General features: G+C 35.2%; 1 protein-coding gene across 9 annotated transcripts; it reads left to right on the top strand.

The window, feature by feature from the left end:
• Positions 1-26,359, top strand: LOC115719059 (pentatricopeptide repeat-containing protein At4g31850, chloroplastic). Of its 9 annotated transcripts, none has more exons than XM_061110416.1 (6): positions 1-83; positions 2,033-2,171; positions 2,417-5,409; positions 6,725-7,024; positions 7,123-7,253; positions 8,044-8,473. In XM_061110416.1, the coding sequence occupies exon 3, from the start codon at positions 2,518-2,520 to the stop codon at positions 5,341-5,343; it is 2,826 nt and encodes a 941-aa protein (XP_060966399.1). In that variant the 5' UTR covers positions 1-83; positions 2,033-2,171; positions 2,417-2,517; the 3' UTR covers positions 5,344-5,409; positions 6,725-7,024; positions 7,123-7,253; positions 8,044-8,473. The 9 variants fall into 9 exon arrangements, with proteins under 9 accessions (XP_060966399.1, XP_060966396.1, XP_060966403.1 ...); XM_061110420.1 differs by lacking the exon at positions 1-83 and having other exon boundaries at positions 1,816-2,171; positions 2,417-3,967; positions 4,064-5,409; positions 8,014-8,473; XM_061110418.1 differs by lacking the exon at positions 1-83 and adding an exon at positions 25,606-26,359 and having other exon boundaries at positions 1,819-2,171; positions 8,137-8,216.

Genomic DNA, 26,359 nt, shown 5'->3' with positions numbered 1-26,359 from the left:
TTTTCCTAAAACCCTTGAAGATCATCTTTTTCTCATTCTCTCTTCTTTGTAGCCACCCTGTAGCTAGGCAGTCTCATCTGCAGGTACTACACCCTATTTCCCATATTGTTTCCCCATTTTGTATTGATTTTTCTACGCTTTTGCATGAATTTATATTCGCACATATCGAAGGTTTGTGGGTGTTTTTACGAAAGCCAGTAAACTCAAAGACTCTGCAAAATCATAAGTCGTCCCACTTTGTGAATCCTCTAATGAAGCATCTTTGTTTGAGGTTTGTTTCACGGACGATGAACACTTCTTGACCCATCTAATTTTTAATATAATTTATTAATTTGTCTCTGTTATTATTGTTGTGAGTCTGTTGTTATGATCTAAAACAAAACTCAGCCTTAACTTTGAAACACGCTCTTCGTAGCTTGGTGCCCTAGCCGCTTGGTATCTCTTTCTCCCTATCTACTTTCTATATACATTGTGATATCTTAGTGAGAGATTCGATGAGTTAACTGACCGAGTTAATCAAAAATGGCTCCGATTCCGAACGACTCATCTTCTTCGTCAATGGTAGAAACCTCAAAACAAACCCTCCTTCCTAACTCCGGCACATTACCCCCAAATTCTCTCCATTTCTCAAAGCTTCTCCTCCTCTATCATCATCATCTTCAAGAAAGCCCAATTTCATTCAATCAGAAATTTTTGCCATTCCTCAAAATCTTCACACCTCAATTCTCTCCGCTGCTAAAAATCTTCATTTGTTCGCTTCTCAACAAATTGCTCTCTCTGAACTCCTTCAATCAGATTCACTAATGCCAATTACATACATTTTGATTATTTATGTTATATCTCAGTGAGTTGATTTTTTTCTTCGATTTTTGTTTCTGGGTTTTGTGAGTTTTCGTATTATATATCTTATTGTCTGTTTGCCATTTTATTCCTGCTATTTTGGAATTAGGTCATGGTAATTCGCGGTTTCTGCTCTGTACTCAATTTTTTTGTGCTTGCTGTGTTCTAATTTTGGACTTGGGTCATGGTGAAAATACTCATTCTGTTCTAATTTTGTTGAACCATATTTTAAGTTTACTAATTCTGGGCATTGTTTAAGTTCCTGCTCTATTTTTTTTTTCTTTAGAAGGCAATATATAGAGTTCTAGAATCTAGACTATGGGTCATTTCATTGTGGGAATGCTTGTTTCATATTAAAGCTTTTTGTTAGAATATGGGAGTGTATGTTTGATCTATAAGTCAAACTTTGCATTGAGTTCTGTTATGATTCTAAGAAAACATATGATGTCAGAACATAATGGATATACCATTATTTTTTTTGCTTTTAAATTGTGTGTGATATAAAGCCATTATATTTTTAATGATTATATGCTCTGTAATGTCTCTTAATAAAATTGTGCTATTTACTGAATTGCTTTTGAGTTTTTACCATTGCTTTTTTTTTTTTTCCCTTTTTTTTGTTTATGAGATTAGTAATAATAAGAAACATTCTTAGTTTTAATGCCTTTAGTTTTAGTATATATAATTATAGTGTTCTCTGTACATAGTAGTAAGGCTGATTTTTCCTTTTCCCAATTCAACCATTGATAGGATGCTCAATAGGATACCCAAATGCCTCTATTTTTTCAAGTAATTAAGGTGTATTTTTCATGGATCATTAAGTGCTATAATTCAATTTAGCTTTAGATATATGTTTTAAAATTTTACGCACTTTTCAAATACCTTTGTTGATACTGCTACATAGCCTTCTACTATACTAGTAACATGCTAAGATAATGAAGTTATGAACCTTATCTCCATTTTATAATCTAATTAAACATTTCCACGGATAACCAAACACAATAATAATATTTCCCTTAATCAGATTATTTTTAACCCCTTATTATTCAATCATATTCTTCTTCATAATATTTCCCATAATCAGACTATTTTTAACCTATACCAAACGCCCCGTGAAGTTTTCAGTAGTTATTGTTCTTTTTTCCTTCTTTCGAACAAGTTTCAGTAGTTAATTGTTTATATTGCTATGTAGGGCCAACGTGAAAGAAGATAAGGTCAGCCTAAAATGTTGAAATAAAAGCTCCGGTAAGCGGTAAGCGGTGGTGATCATGGTGGAGCCACCCTATTAAGCCACCCACTCAATGACGGCGCTTCACCTACTCTTTTTTATGGTATTGCTTTCTTCTTGTGCGTTTCAATTGGGATTGCTGAAAAAACCCTACAATTTTTGCTATTCTTTCGACTTTCGAATCCCTTATGTCAAATGAAACCTTACTACTTTAGTGGGACATTCATTAGTAATTTTAAAGTGAAAAGAAAGCCTGTGTACATAAAATCATTAGTGTTTCGCTTTCATTTTTTTTTTTCACCTTATGAACTTATGAATTTCCCTCTTTTTTTTTGTTTTTTATCTCAGACGCAATTTGACAAACTTTAACGACGCATTTAGACATTTCTTCAGTGTGTGAAAATTGCCATCTTTTGCCGACTTTATTGTGATCAAAGCTAGTTATTTCGATGGGTCTGTTGACACTTTGCTCTTCGAGTACGTACTGTAGTAGTTTCCGTTGTAATTTTGATTTTATAGAAACCCTAATAGCTACTCCGAGTCATAGTGGGTCATTTAAAGGAAGAAGCTTTGGAAATTTAAAGTTTTGCACATATGGGCACTTGGGAAAAGTATGGAAAGTGCAGAGAAAACGAATGGGCTTATGTTGGTTTGTTATGAAAGTCCCCAAGGAAGGGATGGAGCTTGCCAAAGTGAAGAAGAAAGCTGTGAAACCTTCAGAAGAGGTTATAAGGGTTCTTAAGTCTATTAAGGACCCAAATTCTGCTTTTTCATATTTCATGGTTGTTGCTGGGTTACCGAATGTTGTTCACACTGCTGAAACGTGCAATTACATGCTTGAAGTCTTGATGACTCACAAGAGGGTGGAGGATATGGCTGTTGTTTTTGATTTCATGCAAAAGAAAATTGTGTACAGAAATCTGAACACTTATCTTGCTATTTTTAGAAGTCTTCAAATAAGGGGTGGAATTCGTCAAGCACCCATTGCACTTGAGAAGATGAAAAAGGCTGGGTTTATTTTGAATGCGTATTCATATAATGGGTTGATCTATTTGCTTCTTCAGTCAGGATTTTGTAGGGAGGCTTTGGAGGTTTACAAGAGAATGGTCATAGAAGGGATGAAGCCAGACTTGAAGACTTATTCAGCACTTATGGTGGCATTTGGAAAGCGAAAGGACGCTCAAACTGTAATGGTTTTGTTAGAAGAGTTGAAACATTTGGGATTGATGCCTAATATATATACGTTTACCATATGCATTCGAGTTCTTGGAATGGCTGGAAAGATTGATGAGGCTTATGGTCTATTGAAGAGAATGGATGAAGAGGGATGCGAGCCAGATGTTATTACTTATAATGGGCTCATTGATGCGCTTTGTAACTCGGGTAAACTTGATAAAGCGAAGGCATTGTTTGTAAAGATGAAAGCTAGCAGTCACAAACCCGACCGTGTAACTTACATTAGTTTGTTGGACAAGTTTGGTGATCGTGGAGGATTGGAAACTGTAAAAGAAATTTGGGATGAAATGGAAACTGATGGTTATGTACCTGATGTAGTTATGTTCACCATTCTTATTAATGCTTTATGCAAAGCAGGCAATATTGACAAAGCATTTGATACTTTGGGTGTGATGAAGAAGAAGGGGATCTCACCAAATTTGTACACCTACAACACCTTGATTGGGGGACTATTAAGGGAAAATAGATTGGATGAGGCTCTAAAACTTTTGAGTGATATGGAAGTCCTTGGTTGTCCTCCAAACACAATAACTTTTAACTCTATACTGGATTACCTCTTTAAGAATGATGAGGTGCCATTAGTTTCGGAAATGCTTTCTAAAATGTCAATGATGAACTGTCATCCTGACATCTTCACTTATAATACTATCATTTCTGGATTAAGTAAGAAAAACAGAGTTAATGATGCATTTTGGTTTTTCCATCAGATGAAAAAATCTCTTTATCCTAATCATGTAACTATGCTCACCATCATTCCAGGTGTAATAAAGGATGGTCAAATTGAGGATGCACTCGGGATTGTCAAGAGTTTCGTGTATCAGGTTGGGGTTTACGTAGATGGGTCCTTTTGGGAAGATTTGATTGTAAGGACTCTCGTTCAAGCTGAATTTGATACAGTCATGTTGTTTGCTGAAAAATTAGTATCTGATAAGATTTGCTTGGATCACTTAGTATTTCTACCTCTGATAGAAGTGTTGTGTAAATGTAAGTGTAAATTTAAGGAAGTTCTTCACGCAGAATATTTCTTTGCAAAATTTTCTAGGACTCAGGGATTGAAGCCAACTTTGGAATCATACACCTGTTTGATTGGAGGATTTCTTAGAGTTCATATGATTGATAAGGCTTGGGATCTTTTCAATGAAATGAAAAGTGTTGGCTATACCCCTAAAGCTATAACATACAACTTGTTACTTGGTGCACATGGGAAGTCTGGGAAAATCGTTGAAGTCTTCAAATTATATGAAGAGATGTGTAGTAGGGAATGCAAGCCTAACACAATCACATATAATATACTCATTTCCAGTTTAGTGGAACTTAATAGTGTGGACGAGGCTATCGATTTTTACTATGATCATGTAGGTTGTGATTTCTCTCCCTCATCTCGTACATACTGTCCACTCATTGAAGGACTCCTTAAGATGGGAAGACATGAAGAAGCTATGCTTTTCTTCGAGGAGATGGTGGAATATGGATGCGAACCTGATTGTGCGATTTTCAATATTCTTATAAATGGGTTTGGGAAAACTGGAGACGTGGAAACTGCTTGTCAGTTGTTTCAAAGAATGGTTAAAGAAGGAATAAGACCAGACTTGAGGACTTATGCAATTCTTGTGAATTCTCTCTGCCTTCTAGGAGAAATTGATGATGCTCTGTATTATTTTGAGGAATTGAAGCAGAGTGGCTTCAGTCCTGATTCACTTTGTTATAACTTTTTGATCAATGCCCTTGGAAGATCACAAAGGGTAGAAGAAGCTCTATCTCTCTACACTGAAATGCAGAGCAGAGGAATATTTCCTGATCTCTATACATACAACAATCTAATACTCGATCTTGGGAGGGCAGGCATGGTGAAGCAAGCAGTGAGTATGTATGAAGATCTACAGCTTAAGGGTCTTAAACCTGATGTTTCCACCTACAACGCTCTCATTCAAGCCTATAGCACGTCAGGGAATCTAGAGCATGCTTATGCAGTTTACAAGAAAATGATGGTTGTTGGCTGCGATCCAAATGTAGGAACTTTTGCACAACTTCCTAATTAAATTTGAGTACTTCACTTCATTGAAATACTCATGGAGCTACAGACATCTCTCTGAACTGACTTTGAGGTATAAACCATTTGAATAACTTTGGTCTTGTTGGTAATTATTATCTAAGCAGTTTTTTTTTCTTCTTTTTATTTAATTAGAAATCTGATAACAAAATTAAATAGTTTGTTCACTAATAGTGTTTTTATTTTTAATTTTCTAAATTGTAAATACAGTTCTTGTTAAACACTTTTCTCAAGTTTTTACATTGTGTTAGTTTATTTATTTATATTATAAATTTTACAATGTTTTTAATTGGTTTCAAAGTGTTTTTGTGGGTGTAGGTATATTGTTTGGAAAAAGCATTGTGTGTTTATATGTAGCTCGCAACTATATTTCTCATTTTATAATAAGTAGGTTCTTGATATTTCTTTGCTAATTAATATTAGACAGATTATGAAACAAAATTTATGATATGTAATTATATAACACTACCAAGCAATTGAATTTAAGTATGAGAATATATCAAATGACATTATTACAAAGTATTTATTTAGAAAAAATATGAAACGGAATTTTGTTGAATGTTGTAATAGCAAAGTAACCAGTTTCCGTGAATTCTAATCGTAATTTATGTAATCATTTTTTTAAGTGAGATTATTTTGTTATTTTTTGTTCTTTGCCTGCTATTTCTTTTGCTTTGGTGGCTTGTAATTTTGTCAATTATTGCATATTCTGCAATTGTCCGAATTTGCCACATCTTGAGCATTTCATTACCATTTTTGACTCTGTAGATTTGATTCTTTTCTTTGTATCATTCCATTCATCTTCATACTGAATCACGCACATGATGGATTCCATATCTGCAATATATTTAAAACAAATAATTAGACCTGTTGTTGACATTTTTTTTAATAACCAGTTTTCTATGTGTCATTTTGTATAGTTATTGTAATTTCTTTTTTTCCTCCTTTTGATCAGTTTTCTTCAATGCTATTTACTGTACTGGTTTCTTTACGAATAATCTTTTTTTATACTATTCATATCATTATTCAATGTCTCATGAAAATAATTGGTTTCCATAGTTATTTATATATATAGGACATGTCTATGGTGGGTACATTGGTTTTGTTCATAGTTATTTATATATATAGGACATGTCTATGGTGAGTACATTGGTTTTGTTCTTATGGTAGGAAATTTTTTACAACAATAATAAGTTAAATGGTGATCTATTAATATGAGTACATAGCAATAGTTAATATTTAGAGTGTGTTAGATTATTTGTAAATATATATTTTAATAATATTTTGGAATTAAATAATAATTTATTAAATCAATTATTTTGACTCCTCACTTAAGTTTCTTTTTTTTTTTGTGCAAATTGTTTCTGCAGTGTCTTTCTCAATCTCTTTCACTCATCTTCTAGTCCCTCCAATGAAGCTCCTGTGGATTTTTTCATCTCAGTCTCGTTCTTACATATTAGTGTATGGTAACAGTGAATGGCCGTTTTTAATAAATGTAAACGAAAAATAAATTTACTCAAATTTGAAACTTATGCCTCGCATGAAACCCGAAAAATTACTGTCTCACCCCCAAACAAAAAAAATCCTCTATATCTTTTCTGAAATTAGCTTCCCAGTCCCTCTATTTCCTCCTCAAGTCCATTCATCTCATTTTGAAAATGTGCTTTCAGGTATGAGTATAAATAATATATGTTTAAGTTTTATATTAAAATTGGTTTCTTGTTTTTCTCACTCCCAAAATCCATTAGGGTATCTTTTTCCTTTACAGGGTTGTAGTCAGATTCATCTCCCAACCAAATGATCAAATGGAGTATTGATTTATGTCTGGGTTGAAGTTGCACACTCAGTTCTTTACTATGCTACCCTGCGTGATCCCCTTCAACCTCATCTGCAGTTGAGGTATGTATGTTTACTTAAAGTTAGGGTTAGAAGAAGAGTTTGAAAATTGACAATTGTTAATGTGCACTTTAGCTTATTTTTTATTGTGTTCATGCTTTTGATTGATTGTTTTGAAAGTGGAGGAGGGTATGCAGATTTTGTGTAGTTAATTTTGGATAATCGATAGTGTTTTGATATATTGACAGAGAGGCAAGATAGTTTAGCAATAAAAGAAAATGAAAGAGAGGCAAGATAATTAGAATCATCTAAGCTATAAACTTTGTTGAAATCTTTGTGACATTTCATTTGTAATGTGTTTTGATGTCGTAGAAACTATATTCGCTATCTAGTTATGCCAATATTACTGATTTTATTATTTAAATGCCCGAATTTGCTATTTTTGCCCTACATGTAATCTTATGCTTGCTTGATACGTGATGTGTGGTCCAATTTGATCTCTTGTACTCTTTGAATTGCACTAGTACTCACTGCTCACATTCGTATAACAGTAGTGTATTACTACTTTTATGACTAAATATGCTCAGCTTCTCATTTTTTAAACTCTGTTATCTTTTATTTCATTATCAACATTAGTCATTAGTAATGATTGCTCTTCGACTATCTTTCCCTGTTTAATACGGTGGCAAGGTGAACACAGTAAACCCTCCTTTAAACATCACTTATATTGTTTACAAGTCAATAAAATTAATATAAGAATATATATAAGTAATTTGTGTATCACTTGAATGAAAATATGCACGTCCATTTTTTACTTATGCAGTAGGAGATATTCAATTCTTACGCATAATAGATATAGAGATGGTGAAAGAAGTTAGTCTATGCACTTCTTTGAGTCTTGGAAGACCACCTTATCTCTCCAAGAATCATGGCTCTGTTTGACCAGGGATTGTATACTCTAGTAGCCAAATTTTGGCTCACCAAAAGAGGACTATTGCTCGTGAGCTCTACATTGACAAAATCAAGGTAATATTATATAGAACTATATAAATCATTTATATAGATTCATTCTACTTACCATTGTTAACTAGTTATATCAAGTCATGTTTTTTAGCTTTTTCTTTGTTTTACATCTTTGATTTATTTTAACTAGTTATAGAACTATATAATTTATTTATACATATATATGTAAACACATATATATGAATCACTTACTTGGGTAAAGCTCACATGTACGATATTAACAGTACATGAACAAAGATGACATATGTATTTTGTTTGTATTTCCTTTTCATTGATCATTTAAATAAAAAAAATGACGTGAAATTGGTATACGTATAAATATGCATTAATTATACCGAGATATAGACTCACCAAAATTCATATATATATAAAATACTGAATATAAATATTACATATATGTAACGTATCAAGATATAGGCTCACCAAAGTTCACATGTATATATATAGAATGCTGAATATAAATATATATACATATATATAACATACCTGTATTGTATTGACGGAGTGAGACAAAAATTAAAAATTGAGGAATATACTAAAAGGGCCTTTGGGTCCAAAGTAAATTAAAACTTGCTTTGCACTTAAAAATATCTAAATAACATATACATATATATATATATGTTGTGCGTACAATGCAAAAGTTAAATGGGTATATATAATACACTTCTTTCGAGTTATATAATTCAATTTTAAATAGGAATTGAATTATAAAATAAATATCGTAGATACTATCTTTAATTTTAATTGAATAATTTAAATTAAATTTGAGAAAGTATTTGATAAAAGATAAATTATTATTCTTCACGTTTTGGAATAAATAATTGAAATATTAGCCAAATAATCTTTTTATTTATAAAAGATAATAAAAAGATCCCAAAATTCAATTTTATCAAAAAAAAAAAAATGATAAAATTCCAAAGCCATACAAAAAGTAACAAAATTTTCAAATGAGCTCACTAAAATTAATCTTGGAATATTAAAGAGGTCATTAACCTCACAAAAATCTCAAAAATGGTAATTGTACCTAAACAATTAAATAGTGCACTAAAATTCAAAGCCATAACAAATTAAATGACATTCTAAAAAAGAGAAGTTATTCACCTCATAAAAAAATTAAAATGGGAACTACGTTTGAATTGATTTTTATAAAAGGATACGTAGGTAACTTAGTTCCTAAGACTAAGTGCAGTCGCCGATACTGCAAAATGGTATAAAATATAAATCTCAAAATTTCATAAAAGGTCATATATCTAAGAATTTTTTCAAATTTTCGAATAGCCAAGGATTCCTGAAAGTGGTCATCTACTAGAATCTTTATATTCAAATTTTAAAATATTGTATTCTGAACTACAAGTGGCTTGATCCTTCACAAAGAAGGTATGTAGGCAGCTCGGTTAATTAAATTGACTGACTTTAGCTGCAATTCCAAATTCACCCTTAATTTTTCCCAAATTATTTCAAATCATTTAATATCATCGTAATTGCGATCAAAGGGTATTTTCTTTAAATAAAAGGATTGTAATTAAGAGATTATTTTTATAATCTTGGATGGGTCGAACTTAAATTAATAAAATCTTATGTTATAAATTTTGCATAGGTGAAATTGTATTTTGCATTTATTTTTAATATTCTAAATGTAAACTTTTTTTGCTTATCATAATTTTTGGCACGCCCTGTGGGACCCATTCTCCTTCTCATCTCCAATTATGATGACTATTATTTAACTTTAATTTTACGGTGCTAATCATGTTTACCGTTTTGTGGGAAAAAAAGGCACCACAAGTCATAGTTTACTTCCAGAAACTACCAACCTCTTCTGCCCAAGAAGGGAAAAAGAACCACTTCTTTGCAACATTCTCTATCGATTGAGCACCCATTTCATGTAGGGTACCCGAACCAATATAGAATGTGAAGACATCTATACCAGTTAGAAAGGCTTGAAGAGGGAAAAGTGTGAAGAGTATCCCTAAGACTACGCAAGCCTTGAGAGGCAAGGCAGCAAAGGGCTTCAAAAAGAGGCAAGCCCGGGCAATAAAAAGGTCTGCGACAAAGGTTGTCAAGACAGAAGTGAGGCTAACGAAGATTGGCTCCCCCGTAATGATCCAAAAGGAATGGGGCCATGAGCATATCTTGATTGGTTCCATTCTTATTTTCTTGCCCACTGTCGCCTCAGTGATGGTTATCTCTGCAGAGAAAACTGAGGCAACACTGACTTCTCAACCTCGGAGAGGTAGGAAGGCAACAAATGGCAGGAGGGGGACAACGACTTCACCTTCACCAACCCCTCTTAAAACGAGGGAGTTAGTAGGAGGCACGCCGATTAGGCCTCCGATCGTAATCCCTGTCAACCGCCAAGGTCAACAGGGGGCATTGGCTGAGATCAATGAACACCCTTTATTAGATGAGGGTGTAAGACGCTTTTCTTCTTCCCAAAGAAGGCTAGAAGTGACAGTGTAAGGGTTCCCAAAGCAAGCCCTAACTCATTCCGAAAAAGAACAGGGTGACTGGATGTTCCTCTAGGGATACCGACCAACAAGGGTCACTTCAACTGTTAAGCCTACCTCCTACACGGGCCTTGTAACTCGATTAAGAGCTCGTGCCATGCGTACAATTTTCGTTCAGGAATCAATGAACACCTTTGTTCAAAAAGTTCAGGAAGAGAGGTGTTGCACATCTGAACACTCTTTAGAAGACACTCCCTTTATTGAACACAGTGCTGGGATGTCTGCTGATCTCATTACTTAGTTCGAAGCACTAACCATTGGAAATGATAAAAATATGCCAGTGTTAGTAACTGGGGCAATCAGTAATGAAGAGAAGATTCAGGAACTACAAAGATTATTGGCCGAGAGGGATGAAGAAGTAGCCAGACTCTCAACACAATTATCTCATCAAGCTAATATGAGACAAAAGGAGAGTGAGGTTGGACAACATTCCTCGTCTTCAGCGCCGCCTGTACGCAATACACAACCGCCACCACTCGGTGTGCAACCAACACTAACTGGTGTTCAACCTCAACAGGACCTGACGACTTTTATCATGGAGAGTATTCGGGAATATCAGGCTGCAACAATGCCTATTCTTGGATATCATAAGCCATACCCAGCTTACTATGACCAAATCCTATTTCCACCAAATTATGTCCGACAAAAATTTGATGGAATTAATGGTTCTCCCCATGAGCATTTGGCCTATTTCACCTTTGCATGTGGTGAATCTGCCCAATCCGACGGACTATTGATTAGACAATTCGTGCAATCGCTAAAAGAGGCAGCATTCACCTGGTATACTCAATTACCCCCAGGATTGATTAATACTTGGGACGACATGCAAAAAGCTTTTCTGGCACAATTTGTGAGCTCAAAGAAGTCCATAAGTCTCCATGACCTGGTGGAAACGAAGCAGCAAATAAGTGAGAGCGCTAATGAGTTCATAATTAGGTGGAGAAATCTCAATTTCCAATGTACAGAAAGGATATTGGAACAAGCGGCAGTTTCAATGTGTGTCAAAAACCTCAGCCCTGAGGTGGCAACTTTTGTGGGCACAGCAGAACCCAAAACTTTCAATGAGCTCGTCTTGAAAGCCTGTAATGTTGAGATAAAGATTTCTCGGCAAAAGGGTGGCAAACCCTCACCGAGATTGGAAAATAAAAAGTCGTTCAAGAATGGAGAATCAATGGCAACTTTTATCAATACCGGCAACAAAGATAAAGGGAAGGCACGAGAGTCACAAAAAAAATTAACTCTCAAAGAAAGGAAGGAAGTTAAATATTCCTTAGACGATGATGACGTGGACCAAATTTTCAATGAGTTGTTAAAAGCTAAGGTAATACGACTCCCCGAGCCAAAATGACCCAACGAGGGTTGTATGACAAATGATCTAAATTATTGTCGATACCACCAAATTGTCAGTCACCCACTGTTGGATTGCTACATCTTTAAAAATATTATTGAAGGCATTATCAAGAGAAAAGAGATTGAGATTGACTCTACTCTTGAGAAAGCGACAACAAATACAACCTCCTTAACTGAGAATGACCAAATACCAAAGGATCCCACACAAACGGACATAATTTCTGTGGCATTTGAAGTTGACAAGAAAGTTACAATAGTCCAAGAAAGTTACCCGAATGGGTTAGTGAAGCGGTTCATAAGAGGAATTGGGGACTTTTTGTCCAATAGAGAGAACAAGCAGTCATGGAAGTTGTTAAAGAATTCTACGCCAATTTTTTATCCCAAGAATGGCCCACTGAAGTGGTTATGCGTGAAATACCGGTCTCATTCTCCGTCGAAGAAATCAACAACTTGTTTGGGTCGAATGCCATTACTCCGCTCAAAAAGGGCAAGTGAGCGACGAGACTTTGAATGACATGATGACGGTGCTTGCCAAGCCAGGGTACGAATGGGATCTCGATAATTACGAAAATCTTCGCTTTCGGCGCACTGACTTGGAGCACGATTTGAAATGTCTGTATACATTCGTGTCAATTGCCCTATGCCCCACCTCGCATGATTCTACTGTCAGAAGAGACCGCGCATGGATGCTATACTGCATTAGAATGGGTTGGGATGTTGATGTAGGGACGGTCCTAGCCAAAGAAATTGATGAATGTGCGCACCGGGGGAAAGGGAAGTTATTTCTGCCAGCTACTATCACTGCTCTTTGTCGCGAGGCGGGTGTACCAATGTGGAAGGAAGGAGGATTGAATCCTCGGGGGCCTATCAGTTTTGGTCCACCTCGAGCTCCAAAAACAACTCCTGCCCCCGCAACGACCTCAGCCACGGAGCCTCCCGCAGATCGCTTTGCTCACTTTGAGCAAGTGCAGTAGCAAATGTGTGGCCGACTGCTTGAAATGTGGGACTATGAGCAAAAGCGCGACGCAGTCATGGAGCGTGCGTTTAAGAGGACAACGCCACGATTTGATCCTAAGTTCTCGCAATTCCCTCAGCACGTTCTAGACCCGTGGGGTGGACCATCAGCTTCGAATACGGAGGAGCCCCACGAGGACTCTGAGTAGAGGGAGTTTTCTAATATCTAATCTAATTTTTATTTTTCTGTTATGTGTCGTTTTTTTTTTAGTTTGTATTGTGCTAATTTAGCACAATACAAATTAAAAAAAAACGACACATAACAGAAAAATAGAAATTAGCTTATTAGCACAAAACAAACTAAAAAAAAAAACGACACATAACAGAAAAATAGAAATTAGCTTAGGTATTAGAAAACTCCCTCTACTCAGAGTCCTCGTGGGGCTCCTCCGTATTCGAAGCTGATGGTCCACCCCACGGGTCTAGAACGTGCTGAGGGAATTGCGGGAACTTAAGATCAAATCGTGGCGTTGTCCTCTTAAACACACGCTCCATGACTGCGTCGCGCTTTTGCTCATAGTCCCACATTGCATGCAGTCGGCCACACATTTGCTGCTGCACTTGCTTAAAGTGAGCAAAGCGATCTGCGGGAGGCTCTGTGGCTGAGGTTGTTGCGAGGGCAGGAGTTGTTTTTGGAGCTCGAGGTGGACCAAAACTGATAGGCCCCCAAGGATTCAATGCTCCTTCTCCTTCCACATTGGTACACCTGCCTCGCGGCAAAGAGCAGTGATAGTAGCTGGCAGAAATAACTTCCCTTTCCCCCAGTGCGCACAGTCAGCAATTTCTTTGGCTAGGACCGTCCCTACATCAACATCCTAACCCATTCTAATGTAGTATAGCATCCATGCGTGGTCTCTACTGACAGTAGAATCATGCGAGGTGGGGCATAGGGCAGTTTGCACGAATGTATACAGACATTTCAAATCGTGCTCCAAGTCATTGCGCCGAAAGCGAAGATTTCCATAATTATCGAGATCCCATTCGGACCCTGGCTTGGCAAGCACCGACATCATGTCACGTTCACTTGCCCTTTTTGAGCGGAGTAATGACATTCGATTGATTTTAACTCAAACAAGTGGTTGATTTCTTCAGCAGAGAATGAGACCGGTACTTCACGCACAACCACTTCAGTGGGCCATTCTTCGGATAAAAAATTGGCGTAGAATTCTTTAACAACTTCCATGACCGCTTGTTCTCTCTGTTGGACAAAAAGTCCCCAATTCCTCTTATGAACTGCTTCACTAACCCATTCGGGTAACTTTCTTGTCAACTTCAAATGCCACAGAAATTATGTCCCTTTGTGTGAGATCATTTGGTATTTGGTCATTCTCAGTTAAGGAGGTTGTATTTGTTGTCGCTTTCTTAAGAGTAGAGTCAATCTCAATCTCTTTTCTCCTGATCATGCCTTTAATAAATTTTTAAAGATGTAGCAATCTGACAGTGGGTGACTGACAATTTGGTGGTATCGACAATAATTTAGATCATTTGTCATACAACCCTCGTTTGGTCATTTTGGCTCGGGGAGTCGTATTGTCTTAGCTTTTAACAACTCATCGAAAATTTGGTCGACGTCATCATCGTCTAAGGAATATTTAACTTCCTTCCTTTCTTTGAGAGTTAATTTTTTTTGTGGCTCTCGTGCCTTCCCTTTATCTTTGTTGCCGGTATTGATAAAAGTTGCCATTGATTCTCCATTCTTGAACGACTTCTTGTTGTCGAATCTCGGTTAGGGGTTGCCACCCTTTTGCCGAGAAATTTTTATCTCAACAATACAGGCTTTCAAGACGAGCTCATTGAAAGTTTTGGGTTCTATTGTGCCCACAAAAGTTGCCACCTCAGGGTTGAGGTTTTTGGCACACATTGAAACTGCCGCTTGTTCCAATATCCTTTTTGGACATTGGAGATTGAGATTTCTCCACCTAATTATGAACTCATTAGCGCTCTCACTAATTTGCTGCTTCGTTTCCACCAGGTCATGGAGACTTATGGTCTTCTTTGAGCTCACAAATTGTGCCAGAAAAACTTTTTGCATGTTGTCCCAAGTATTTATCGATCCTGGGGGTAACTGAGTATACCAGGTGAATGCTGCCTCTTTTAGCGATTGCACGAATTGTCTAATCAATAGTCCATCTGATTGGGCAGATTCACCACATGCAAAGGTGAAATAGGCCAAATGCTCATGGGGAGAACCATTAATTCCATCGAACTTTTGTCGAACATAGTTTGGTAGAAATGGGATTTGGTCATAGTAAGCTGGGTATGGCTTATGATATCCAAGAATAGGCATTGTTGCAACATAATATTCCCGAATACTCTCCATGATAAAAGCCTTCAGGTCCTGCTGAGGTTGAACACCAGCTAGTGTTGGTTGCACACCGAGTGGTGGCGGTTGTGTATTGCCTACAGGCGACGCTGAAGACGAGGAATGTTGTCCAACCTCACTCTCCTTTTGTCTCATATTAGCTTGATGAGATAATTGTGTTGAGAGTCGGGCTACTTCTTCATCCCTCTCGGCCAATAATCTTTGTAGTTCCTGAATCTTCTCTTCATTAATGATTGCCCTAGTTACTAACACTGGCATATTTTTATCATTTCCAATGGTTAGTGCTTCGAATTGAGTAATGAGATCAGCAGACATCCCCTCACTGTGTTCAATAAAGGGAGTGTCTTCTAAAGAGTGTTCAGATGTGCAACACCTCTCTTCCTGAACTTTTTGAACAACGGTGTTCACTGATTCCTGAACGGGAATTGTACGCATGGCACGAGCTCTTGATCGAGTTACAGGGCCCGTGTAGGAGGTAGGCTTAACAGTTGAAGTGACCCTTGCTGGTCGGTATCCCTGGAGGAACATCTAGTCACTGTGTTCTTTTCGGAATGAGTTAGAGCTTGCTTTGGGAACCCTTACACTGTCACTTCTAGCCTTCTTTGGGAAGGAGAAAGGCGTCCTACACCCCTCATCTAATAAAGGGTGTTCATTGATCTCAACAAATGTCCCCTGTTGACCTTGGTGGTTGACAGGGATTTCGATCGGAGGCCTAATCGGCGTGCCTCCTACTAACTCCCTCGTTTTAAGAGGGGTTGGTGAAGTCGTTGTCCCCCTCCTGCCTTTTGTTGCCTTCCTACTTCTTCGAGGTTGAGAAGCCGGTGTTGGCTCAATTTCCTCTGTAGAGATAACTATCACTGAGGCGACAGTGGGCAAGAAAATAGGAATGGAACCAATCAAGATACGCTCATGGCCCCATTCCTTTTGGATCATTACGGGGGAGCCAATCTTCGTTAGCCTCACTTCTGTCTTGACAACCTTTGTCGCAGACCTTTTTATTGCCCGGGCTTGCCTCTTTTTGAAGCCCTTTGCTGCCTTGCCTCTCAAGGCTTGCGTAGTCTTAGGGATACTCTTCACACTTTTCCCTCTTTCAGCCTTTCTAACTGGTATAGATGTCTTCACATTCTATACTGGTTCGGGTACCCTACATGAAATGGGTGCTCGATCGATAGAGAATGTTGCCAAGAAGTGGTTCTTTTTTCCTCCTTGGGCAGAAGAGGTTGTTGGTAGTTTGTGGAAGTAAATTGTGACTTGTGCTGCCGTTTTTTCTCCTGAAAACGAAAAACATGATTAGCACCATAAAATTAAAGTTAAATAATAGTCATCATAATTGGAGATGAAAAGGAGAATGGGTCCCACCGGGCGTGCCAAAAATTATGATAAGCAAAAAATTTTACATTTAGAATATTAAAAATAAATGCAAAACACAATTTCACCTATGCTAAATTTATGACATAAGATTTTATTAATTTAAGTTTGACCCATCCAAGATTATAAAGATAATATCTTAATTACAATCTTTTTGTTTAAAGGAAGTATCATTTGATTCCAATTACAATGATATTAAATAATTTGAAATGATTTGGGGAAAATATAGGGTGAATTTAGAATTGCTGCTGAATTCAATCAATTTAATTAACCGAGCTGCCTATATACCTTCTTTGTGAAGGATCAAGTCACTTCTAGTTCAGAATACAGTATTTTAGAATTTGAATATAAAGATTCCGGTAGATGACCACTTTCAGGGAATCCTTGGCTATTTGAAAATTTGGAAAAATTTCTAAGTGTATGACCTTTTATGGAATTTTGAGATTTATATTTTATACCATTTTGCGGTATCGGCGACTGCACTTAGTCTTAGCAACTAAGTTACCTACGTATCCTTTTATAGGAATCAAGTCAAACGTAGTTCCGATTTTAATTTTTTTATGAGGTGAATGACTTCTCTTTTTTAGAATGCCATTTAATTTGTTATGGCTTTGAATTTTAGTGCACTATTTAATTTTTTAGGTACAATTACCATTTTTGAGATTTTTGTGAGGTTAATGACCTCTTTGAAATTTTGTGAGGTGAATGACCTCTTTAATATTCCAAGATTGATTTTAGTGAACTCATTTGGAAAATTTGTATCATTTTGTATGGCTTTGGAATTTTACCACTTTTTTGTGATAAAATTGAATTTTGGGATCTTTTTATTATTTTTTATAAATAAAAGGATTATTTGGCTGATGTTTTAATTATTTATTTCGAAACTTGAGGAATAATAATTTATCTTTTATTAAATATTTTTTCAAATTTAATTAAAATTAAAGATAATATCTAGGATGTTTATTTTATAATTCAATTCCTATTTAAAATTGAATTATATAACTGGAAAACAGTGTATTATATATACTCATTTAACTTTTACACTGTACGCACAACATATATATACGTATATGTTATTTAGATATTTTTTAGTGGAAAGCAAGTTTTAATTTACTTTGGACCCGAGGGCCCTTTTGGTATATTCCTCAATTTTTAATTTTTGTGTCTCACTCTAATATAATATAGGTACATTACATTTATGTATATATACAGTAGAACCTCTATCCAAGAATACACTTGGGACCAAGAAAATAATATTCTAATTGAGAGGTTATAACTAAATAGAGTTACACTTAAAAAAAAATATCAAAAAATATCAATGTAACAAAATTACCAATAAACAATTCTTAATACTATATTATATTAGAATTATTTTCGAGTACATATAATATTTATACATGTACTATAATTTGAAATAAAATTATTAATTTTATATAAATAAATTTATAAAATATATGTATATATTTTTTAAGATGTAATTATTCTTATATAGAGGTATATTTTATTAATACAGGACTTAAAAAATGTATAACTAATTACAATATAGAGGTTATTCTTATTTATAACTGCCCCAAATTGGAACTTCATTTTTTTATAACAAATTAGAGGTTATTCTTGAATAGAGTATTCTTAAATAGAGGTTCTACTGTATTTATATTGAGCATTCTATATATATATATGAATTTTGGTGAACCTATATCTCGGTACGTTACATATATGTATATATATATATATTTATATTCAGCATTCTATGTAAATATATATGAATTTTAATGAGCCTATATCTCTGTATAATCATATTTATATGTATACCAATTTCACGTTATTATTGAGTAAAATTTTTAAGAGCCTTGAAACCCTAGGGAAAAGCATCACTTACTTCCATAACCTGCGCATCAAGAAGTCCGGCAGATACGGCTCGAAAACCCAATTGGCGGTTTTGAAGGTCAAGCGACGATATTAATGTCACCTTAGTACGGAGAGTTGTTATGATTTTGTAATTTTTATGACTTTCGTAATTTTTTTTCCTAAGGGTATATAATTTTTCAACTATCTATGTATAATGCCACATCATTAATTTAACAGTCAACTTTAGTCAATTTTAACAGAATTAGATAGAAGGATTATACTATTCCAACTGATATATTTTAGGGGTATTTTAACTACACTTATAGATTAAGGGACATAATAGTATATTGTCATAAGTACAGGGGGTGAAAAAGCTAATTATTCATAAATAAATTATACCTTAATTGTATTTCACTTTTGGGAGGAGCACATTACAACAAAGTTTCTTTAGGCACAAAGCTCTAAAAAAACTGAGACCAATAATATATATCTATTATTTTTGATTTATTTTCCTTTTCTCTCATATATACATTAACGATTTGTTTACTCGCAACTTTCATAAGTGATATATTTAGTGCAGTGTAAAAATTAATGTACTCTAGTTCGTAATTAGAGGTTATATTTTAGAACGATAACTTTATGGAGATGAGGATATTCAATTTTTTTTTTTGGAATGAGGGCATTCCATGGATGAGAACATCTATTTTTTTGTGGAATAGGGGCATTCCATAGATGAGAGCATCTATTTTTTTTTGTGGAATGGGAGCATTCCGTGGATGAGAGCATTCAATTTTTTATAGAATGGGGGCATTCCATAGATGAGAGCATCCAAATTTTGGTGGAATGAGGGCATTTCATGAATGAGAGCATCCAAATTTTGGTGGAATGAGGGCATTCTATGGATGATGGCATCCAATTTCATTTATAGAATGAGGGCATTCTGTAAATGAATAGAGAGAAATAGGAATGGGAGAGGAACAAGATATACATCAAAAGAAAAACAAATAGGAATGATTTCATTTATGAATTCATCAGGTAACTCTAATGCGTGCCTTCTTTCCAAATCCTCAAAATGGGTCATTGATTCTGGTGCCACAGATCATATGACAGGTAATTCCAATCTCTTTTCAACTTTATAGTCTTAGAGTCCCACGTCTATTGTTACCTTAGCTAATGGATCACCATCTTCTGTTCTCGGATCTGGCACTGTTATTCCTACACCTCTGCTCACTTTGTCATCAGTCTTACATTTACCTGATTTGTCCTTTAATTTGCTTTCTGTTAGTCAACTCACTCATAATCTAAATTGTTACATCTCATTCTTTCCTGATCATTGTTTGTTTCAAGATCTTATGACGAAGAAGATTATTGGTAAAGGACATGAATCTGGTGGTTTGTATGTTCTTGACCCACTTCCGCCAACCTCTATTGCTTGTTCGAGTGTTACTTATGCTTTTGAGGCTCATTGTCGTTTAGGTCATCCATCCCTTCATTTGCTCAAGAAATTTTGTCCTCAATATAGTAATTTATCTTCATTAGATTGTGAGTCATGTCAGTTTGCCAAACATCATCGTGTTAGTTTGAGTCCTCGCGTCAATAAACGTGCTAGTGTTCCTTTTGAGTTAGTTCATTCTGATGTTTAGGGTTCTTCTCCTATTTTGTCTCAACTTGGATTCAGGTATGTTGTTACTTTTGTGGATGATTATTCTCGTGTAACTTGGTTATATTTAATGAAAAATCGTTCTGAGTTGTTTTCTATATTCTGTGCTTTTTGTGCTGAGATTCAAAATCAATTTAACTTATCTGTTCGTACTTTGAGAAGTGATAATGCCAAAGAGTACACATCTACCCAATTTCAATCTTACATGACCTCTAATGGCATGCTTCATGAAACTTCTTGTGTTGATACTGCACCTCAAAATGGTGTCGCAGAACGTAAAAACAGGCATCTTCTTGAAACTGCACGTGCCCTTTTGTTTCAAATGAAAGTTCCTAAAACTTTTTGGGCCGATGCAGTTTTCATTGCATGCTTTCTTATTAATCGCATGTCATCATCTATCCTTAATGGTGAAATCTCCTTTAAATTTTTTTTCCTAATAAGTCATTGTTTCCAGTTGCTCCTCGAGTATTTGGCAATGTGTGTTTTGCTCGTGATGTCCGCCCATCTATCACCAAATTAGACCCTAAGGCACTAAAGTGTGTTTTTCTTGGTTATTCTCGTCTTCAGAAAGGGTATAGGTGTTATTGTCCTGATCTCAATAAATATCTTGTTTCTATTGATGTTACTTTTGTAGAAAATACACCTTATTTTTCAGCTTTCACTACTCCTACTAGTCAGGGGGAGGATAATGATTTGTTGGTATATTCTATCACATCCTCTGTGCCTGCTACATGTTCTGACGAGTCTCTTGTTCTTTTACCTACCTCGGTCATAACCCCCCACAATGTCTACACCTCCACCCCCTCCGCCACCTCCTCCACCGCTCCCACTCCCTCGGCCTCCTATAGTGTACACTAGGCGCCCCCCTCCACCTCCTGTGTCATGTCCTGCACCTGAATCTTCGTCATTGGATCCATAAATCAAAGATGATCTGCCCATTGCACTACGTAAAGGTAAACGCCAATGTACTTTTCCTATTTCTTCTTTTGTGTCTTATAATCATCTATCCTCTTCTTCTTGCTCTTTTATTGCTTCTCTTGATTCTATCAATATTCCTAAAACTGTTCGTGAAGCAATGTCTCATCCTGGTTGGCTTGCTGCAATGATCGAAAGATGAATGCTTTAGTTGCAAATGGTACTTGGGTCTTGGTTGATTTACCTTCCGGAAAACAGGCCATCGGGTACAAATGGGTGTTTACGGTTAAATTCAATCCAGATGGCACAATTGCTCGCTTAAAGGCCCGTCTTGTTGCCAAGGGTTATGCTCAAACCTATGAAGTGGACTATTGTTATACTTTTTCTCCTGTTGCTAAACTCACATCTGTTCGACTGTTCATTTCCATGGCAGCTACTCATCATTGGCCTTTGCATCAGCTTGATATTAAAAATGCTTTTCTTCATGGCGATCTTGAGGAAGAAGTTTATATGGAGCAACCTCCTGGGTTTGTTGCTCAGGGGGAGTTAGGGCGAGTTTGTCATCTTCGCAAATCTTTATATGGATTGAAATAAAGCCCTCGTGCTTAATTTGGTAAATTTAGTCAGACTGTTGAGAAATTTGGTTTGTTGAAAAGTAAGTCAGATCATTCTGTGTTTTATAAAAGATCAACTGCTAGTTTCATTTTATTAATGGTGTATGTTGATGACATCGTTATTACTGGAAATGATACTGAAGGCATATCATCCCTTAAGTCTTTCATTCACACCCAGTTTAACACGGAAGATTTAGGGGAGCTCAAGTATTTCTTGGGTATTGAAGTTACTCGGAGTAAACAAGGTATTTTTTTGTCTCAAAGAAAGTATGTACTTGATTTGCTAACTAAGACAGGAAAATTGGGAGCAAAACCTTGTAATGCTCCAATGAATCCAACTGTGCATCTTACACGTGGTGGGAAACCATTTGAAGATCCTGAGAAATATTGCAAGTTATTTGGAAAGTTGAATTATCTAACTGTGACTCGTCTAGATATTGCATTCCCGGTTAGTGTCATTAGTCAGTTCATGTCTTCTCCAACAATTGATCATTGGGCAGCATTAGAGCAAATTTTATGTTACTTGAAAGGAGCATTAGGACGAGGTATAATTTACAAGGATCATGGACATACCCATATAGAGTGTTTCTCTGATGCAAATTGGGCAGACTCCAAGGTAGATAGACGATCCACTTCAGGATATTGTGTATTTGTTGGGGGTAATCTGGTCTCTTGGAAGACTAAGAAACAAAATGTTGTATCTAGATCCAGTGCTGAATCAGAATAGAGTTATGGCACAGTCTGTGTGTGAGGTAATATGGATTTATCAGCTTTTGACTGAATTTGGGTTTAAGACTTCTATTCCAACAAAATTGTGGTGTGATAATCAAGCTGCTCTTCATATTGCCTCAAATCCCTTATTCCACGAGCGAACTAAGCACATTGAGATTGATTGTCATTTTGTTCGTGAAAAAATTCAACAAGGTCTGATCTCCACAGGATATGTGAAAACCAGAGAACAACTAGGAGATATTTTTACAAAAGCTTTGAATGGGATGCGGGTTGACTATCTTTGTAACAAGCTGGGCATGATTAACATCTATGTTCCAGCTTGAGGGGGAGTGTTAGAGTATTAGCTGTATATTAGGTGTAAAAGAATTAGGGTAACTTGTATTTAGTAGTTTCCTATTTTGTTGGTAGTTTCCTATTTTTTAGTCTCCTAGCTTTGTATATAAATATGTATTATTCTATGAAATATATACACAATTCGATTCACTATTTTCTACAAATACTTACCCTTGAAGCTTTTTTGATTGTTGCCAAAAAGTATCGTATGTATTTTTTTCTCCGTGTTTCTTTTCTCTCTTTCTTAGACTTTTTTTTCAAAGTGTTGATCCATTTTCTGTTCTCAACTACTCCTATTTGTAAAGCTTATTTTTAATTTAATTTTTATATTTTTTTTATCAACCTCACCACCCATGTAACGTAATGAGTGAGGGAAAATAGGAAAGTGGACAGTTAAAGAGTAGAGAGACTCTCCTAATTTGACTCTCTTAATTTGACTGATTATTATTTTTTTTATTATTATTATTTTAAAACCAATTATTCCCCTTTTAAAAGAAATAATGAAATAATAATTTTATTTATTTTTCGTTTAACACATGTTTCAATTTTTCTCCTACAATTTCATTTTGTTGCACAACTTATAACAAAATTTGAAGAGCAATGGGAAAATGGTCTAATATCCTGTGGAGATCATGCTGAGAGGCTTTTCCTAACTATCTTCATGCTATTGCTACCTTCATTGTTTATGTTAGTTTGTCCATCTCTTTTTGTGCATTTGTGTGCTCTTGGAACTTCTAGTTTCCTGTCTATCTTTGCTTATTATTATTATTTTTTTTTTCAGTATTCTCACTTCCATTGTAACTTATGTCTTTCTCTCTCCACCCCAAAATTACTTGGCCAAAGATTGTAGCAAAGAAGCTGCTTAGAAATCTTAAACTCGGTGTTTTACATTATTAAAGCTTTAATATTTCTTTAAAACCAAAACCACTCATATGATATGTTAAAATGCCACAGTGCCAGTGGGTTATGAATTTTTATTGTAGAATATTTATTGTTTATCAATATTTTTACAAGGAGGGATAAGGGGAACAAACTGTATTTCAGGTTGTGTAATCTTCATGCATTTTCCTTCGATGTGGGCAACTCTTTTATGAATTGTGTATATTCTCTCACACACTTTCTCGCAACATATTATTTGGATCTGCTTTTTTGCAGCAAAACTAGCCCTTCAGAGATAGTGATCATGGGCTGGGTATCGTTGAGAAGTTAGTTAATGTAATGTCTACTAGTTGTACAAACCAAGAATTTATACTACTAATTGGGTTCTGATATGAGGGACAACATAGGCTTCTTATTTATGAGTACATGAACGATAGATCGTTAGTAACATTTACTTTTCTTTTGACCTTCGTGAGACCGAATAATAGAAATTGTTTTGGGGAAGAGGGCTATTCAAAGAATGCCAATAAGCCAAAGTTGCTTATGGCCATGGTGATGGTCGTAGGAAGTTACAAAGAAAGGCATTCAAGAGGAACTTTAACTATGAAGGAAGTTATGCTACATTTGAAGGAAGTGTTTAGGTCTAAGTTCCTCCACTTATGGGTGTTCATCCCATTTAGTCCGAACTATTTTGTTTATAGTGCATCCGATTCGCACTAAGTGTGGATTTCATGTTTTTGGATCTAATTCAATCTGCACAATAATTCGAATTCAATTTGCAAAAATACGGATTAGATTGGTTATTTTAGATTTGTTACTTTCAATATTAAATTATTTTATACATGAAAATATATATTTTCTTTTTCACATAACTAGCAACAAAATAAAACAAATTGTTAAAGATAAGTTTTTAATAATTTGTTTGAGGATAGTAGCAGTGATACCCGATCTGCTTTACATATATCAAATATAATTTTTTTTTAAGATATATATATAAAATAATATTTTGGAATATTTTTCAACATATAGATAAAAAATCTCATTTTAATTTAATATTAAATTGTGTATTAATTAAATTTAATATATTTATCTTATATAGGTGCATTTTTCTTTTAATCACTTGGTCATGTTAAGATACAAAGATTTCAAAAGCTATCAACAAATGGTGTTTTTTAATGAGATGAAGGTGTTGTTTGAGGATGTTATAGTTTTATTATTTTAAATTTTTGGAGGCAGTTTTGTCGCATGAACTATCCTTGTTCGAGGAGGTGTCTGACAATGGATTGATGCATTGTTATTCATGTGTGATTTTGATCACCATGTAATAAAAAGAATAAAATAAAACAAATTATTATTATTTTATGTCTCCAACAACAAATTAAAATAAATAAAATAATAAATAACAAATTAAAAAGAAGAAAAAAAATTGTATGTATAAAGAAATGTTTAATTTTGTTTTAATATGTATGTAGAAAAAAAATTATATGTAAGAATGAAATATACATTTGATCTATTAAGTTTTGAAATATATTTTTATTAATCTGCACAAGTACGAATTTTGAATTTTCTCGGTTACTTTTACATGTCAATCAACATTCAATACGCATAAGTATGGATTTTGAATTTTCTAATCCAATCCAATCTGCACAAGTGCAAATATCCACACTTTACGAATTTGATTGAATTAAATCGACTATTTTATGAACACCTCCCATCCAAATTTATTTAGGAATAGGAAATTGATAACATGTAATAGTATATTCAATAATTAATTTTTCAACTCTTTATTTGCAATTAAAATGTAAATAAAGAAGTGAGACGAGAATTTAATTAGAGATATTTTTGTTTCCAGGGACAACCATATCATCCTTAGCATTCCTTTTAGCTCATCCATGTGTGAGGATGTTTGGTATTGGAAAAAGGAAGCATCTCGTTTTTACTCTGTTAAAAGCTCATATCAGTACCTTTAAGATTTGAGACGAGATTGGAATGTTCAATTGGAATATGACTTGTGGAAGCAACTGTGGAAGCTCAAGGTCCCTTCGAAAGTGATCTATTTTGCTTGGTGTGCACTGTCAAGGTGTCTTACTACTCGAACACAATCAAGATAAATATCAAGTTCATGTATCAGCAACTATGACGAGATTGAGCATATCTCCATTGATCAAGAACATTATGTGCTAAAGTAACAACATCGGCAGCAGATCACGAGCAATTCTTCCATAAAAGCTCATTACAAACTTTCCAAATTGACCATCCCACCATCAAAAATTCTTTTATCACTCCACCTCTATTTTTTTTTTACCAAAACTTAACAAACCAGTCACTAAAAACTGTAGCAGCGGAAGGAAAAAGATCAATTGCAAATCTGTTCCAACATGACCGAGCAAAGGGAGCAAAGGGGCAATTAACAAGAACATGGAGAATTGATTTAACCTCTCCACTGCAGAAGATACACTGCATATCAACAGGGACATGCTTGTTGTATATCTATTTAATTAAATTTGATATATTTATCTTATATAGTTGCGTTTTTATTTCACTCACTTGATCATGCTAAAATACAAGGATTTCAAAAGCCATCAATGAAAGGTGTTTTTTAATGA

This window comes from Cannabis sativa, chromosome 2 (assembly GCF_029168945.1).
Source record: "Cannabis sativa cultivar Pink pepper isolate KNU-18-1 chromosome 2, ASM2916894v1, whole genome shotgun sequence".
Lineage (NCBI taxonomy): Eukaryota > Viridiplantae > Streptophyta > Magnoliopsida > Rosales > Cannabaceae > Cannabis > Cannabis sativa.
This window is presented reverse-complemented; position numbering and strand designations above follow the sequence as displayed.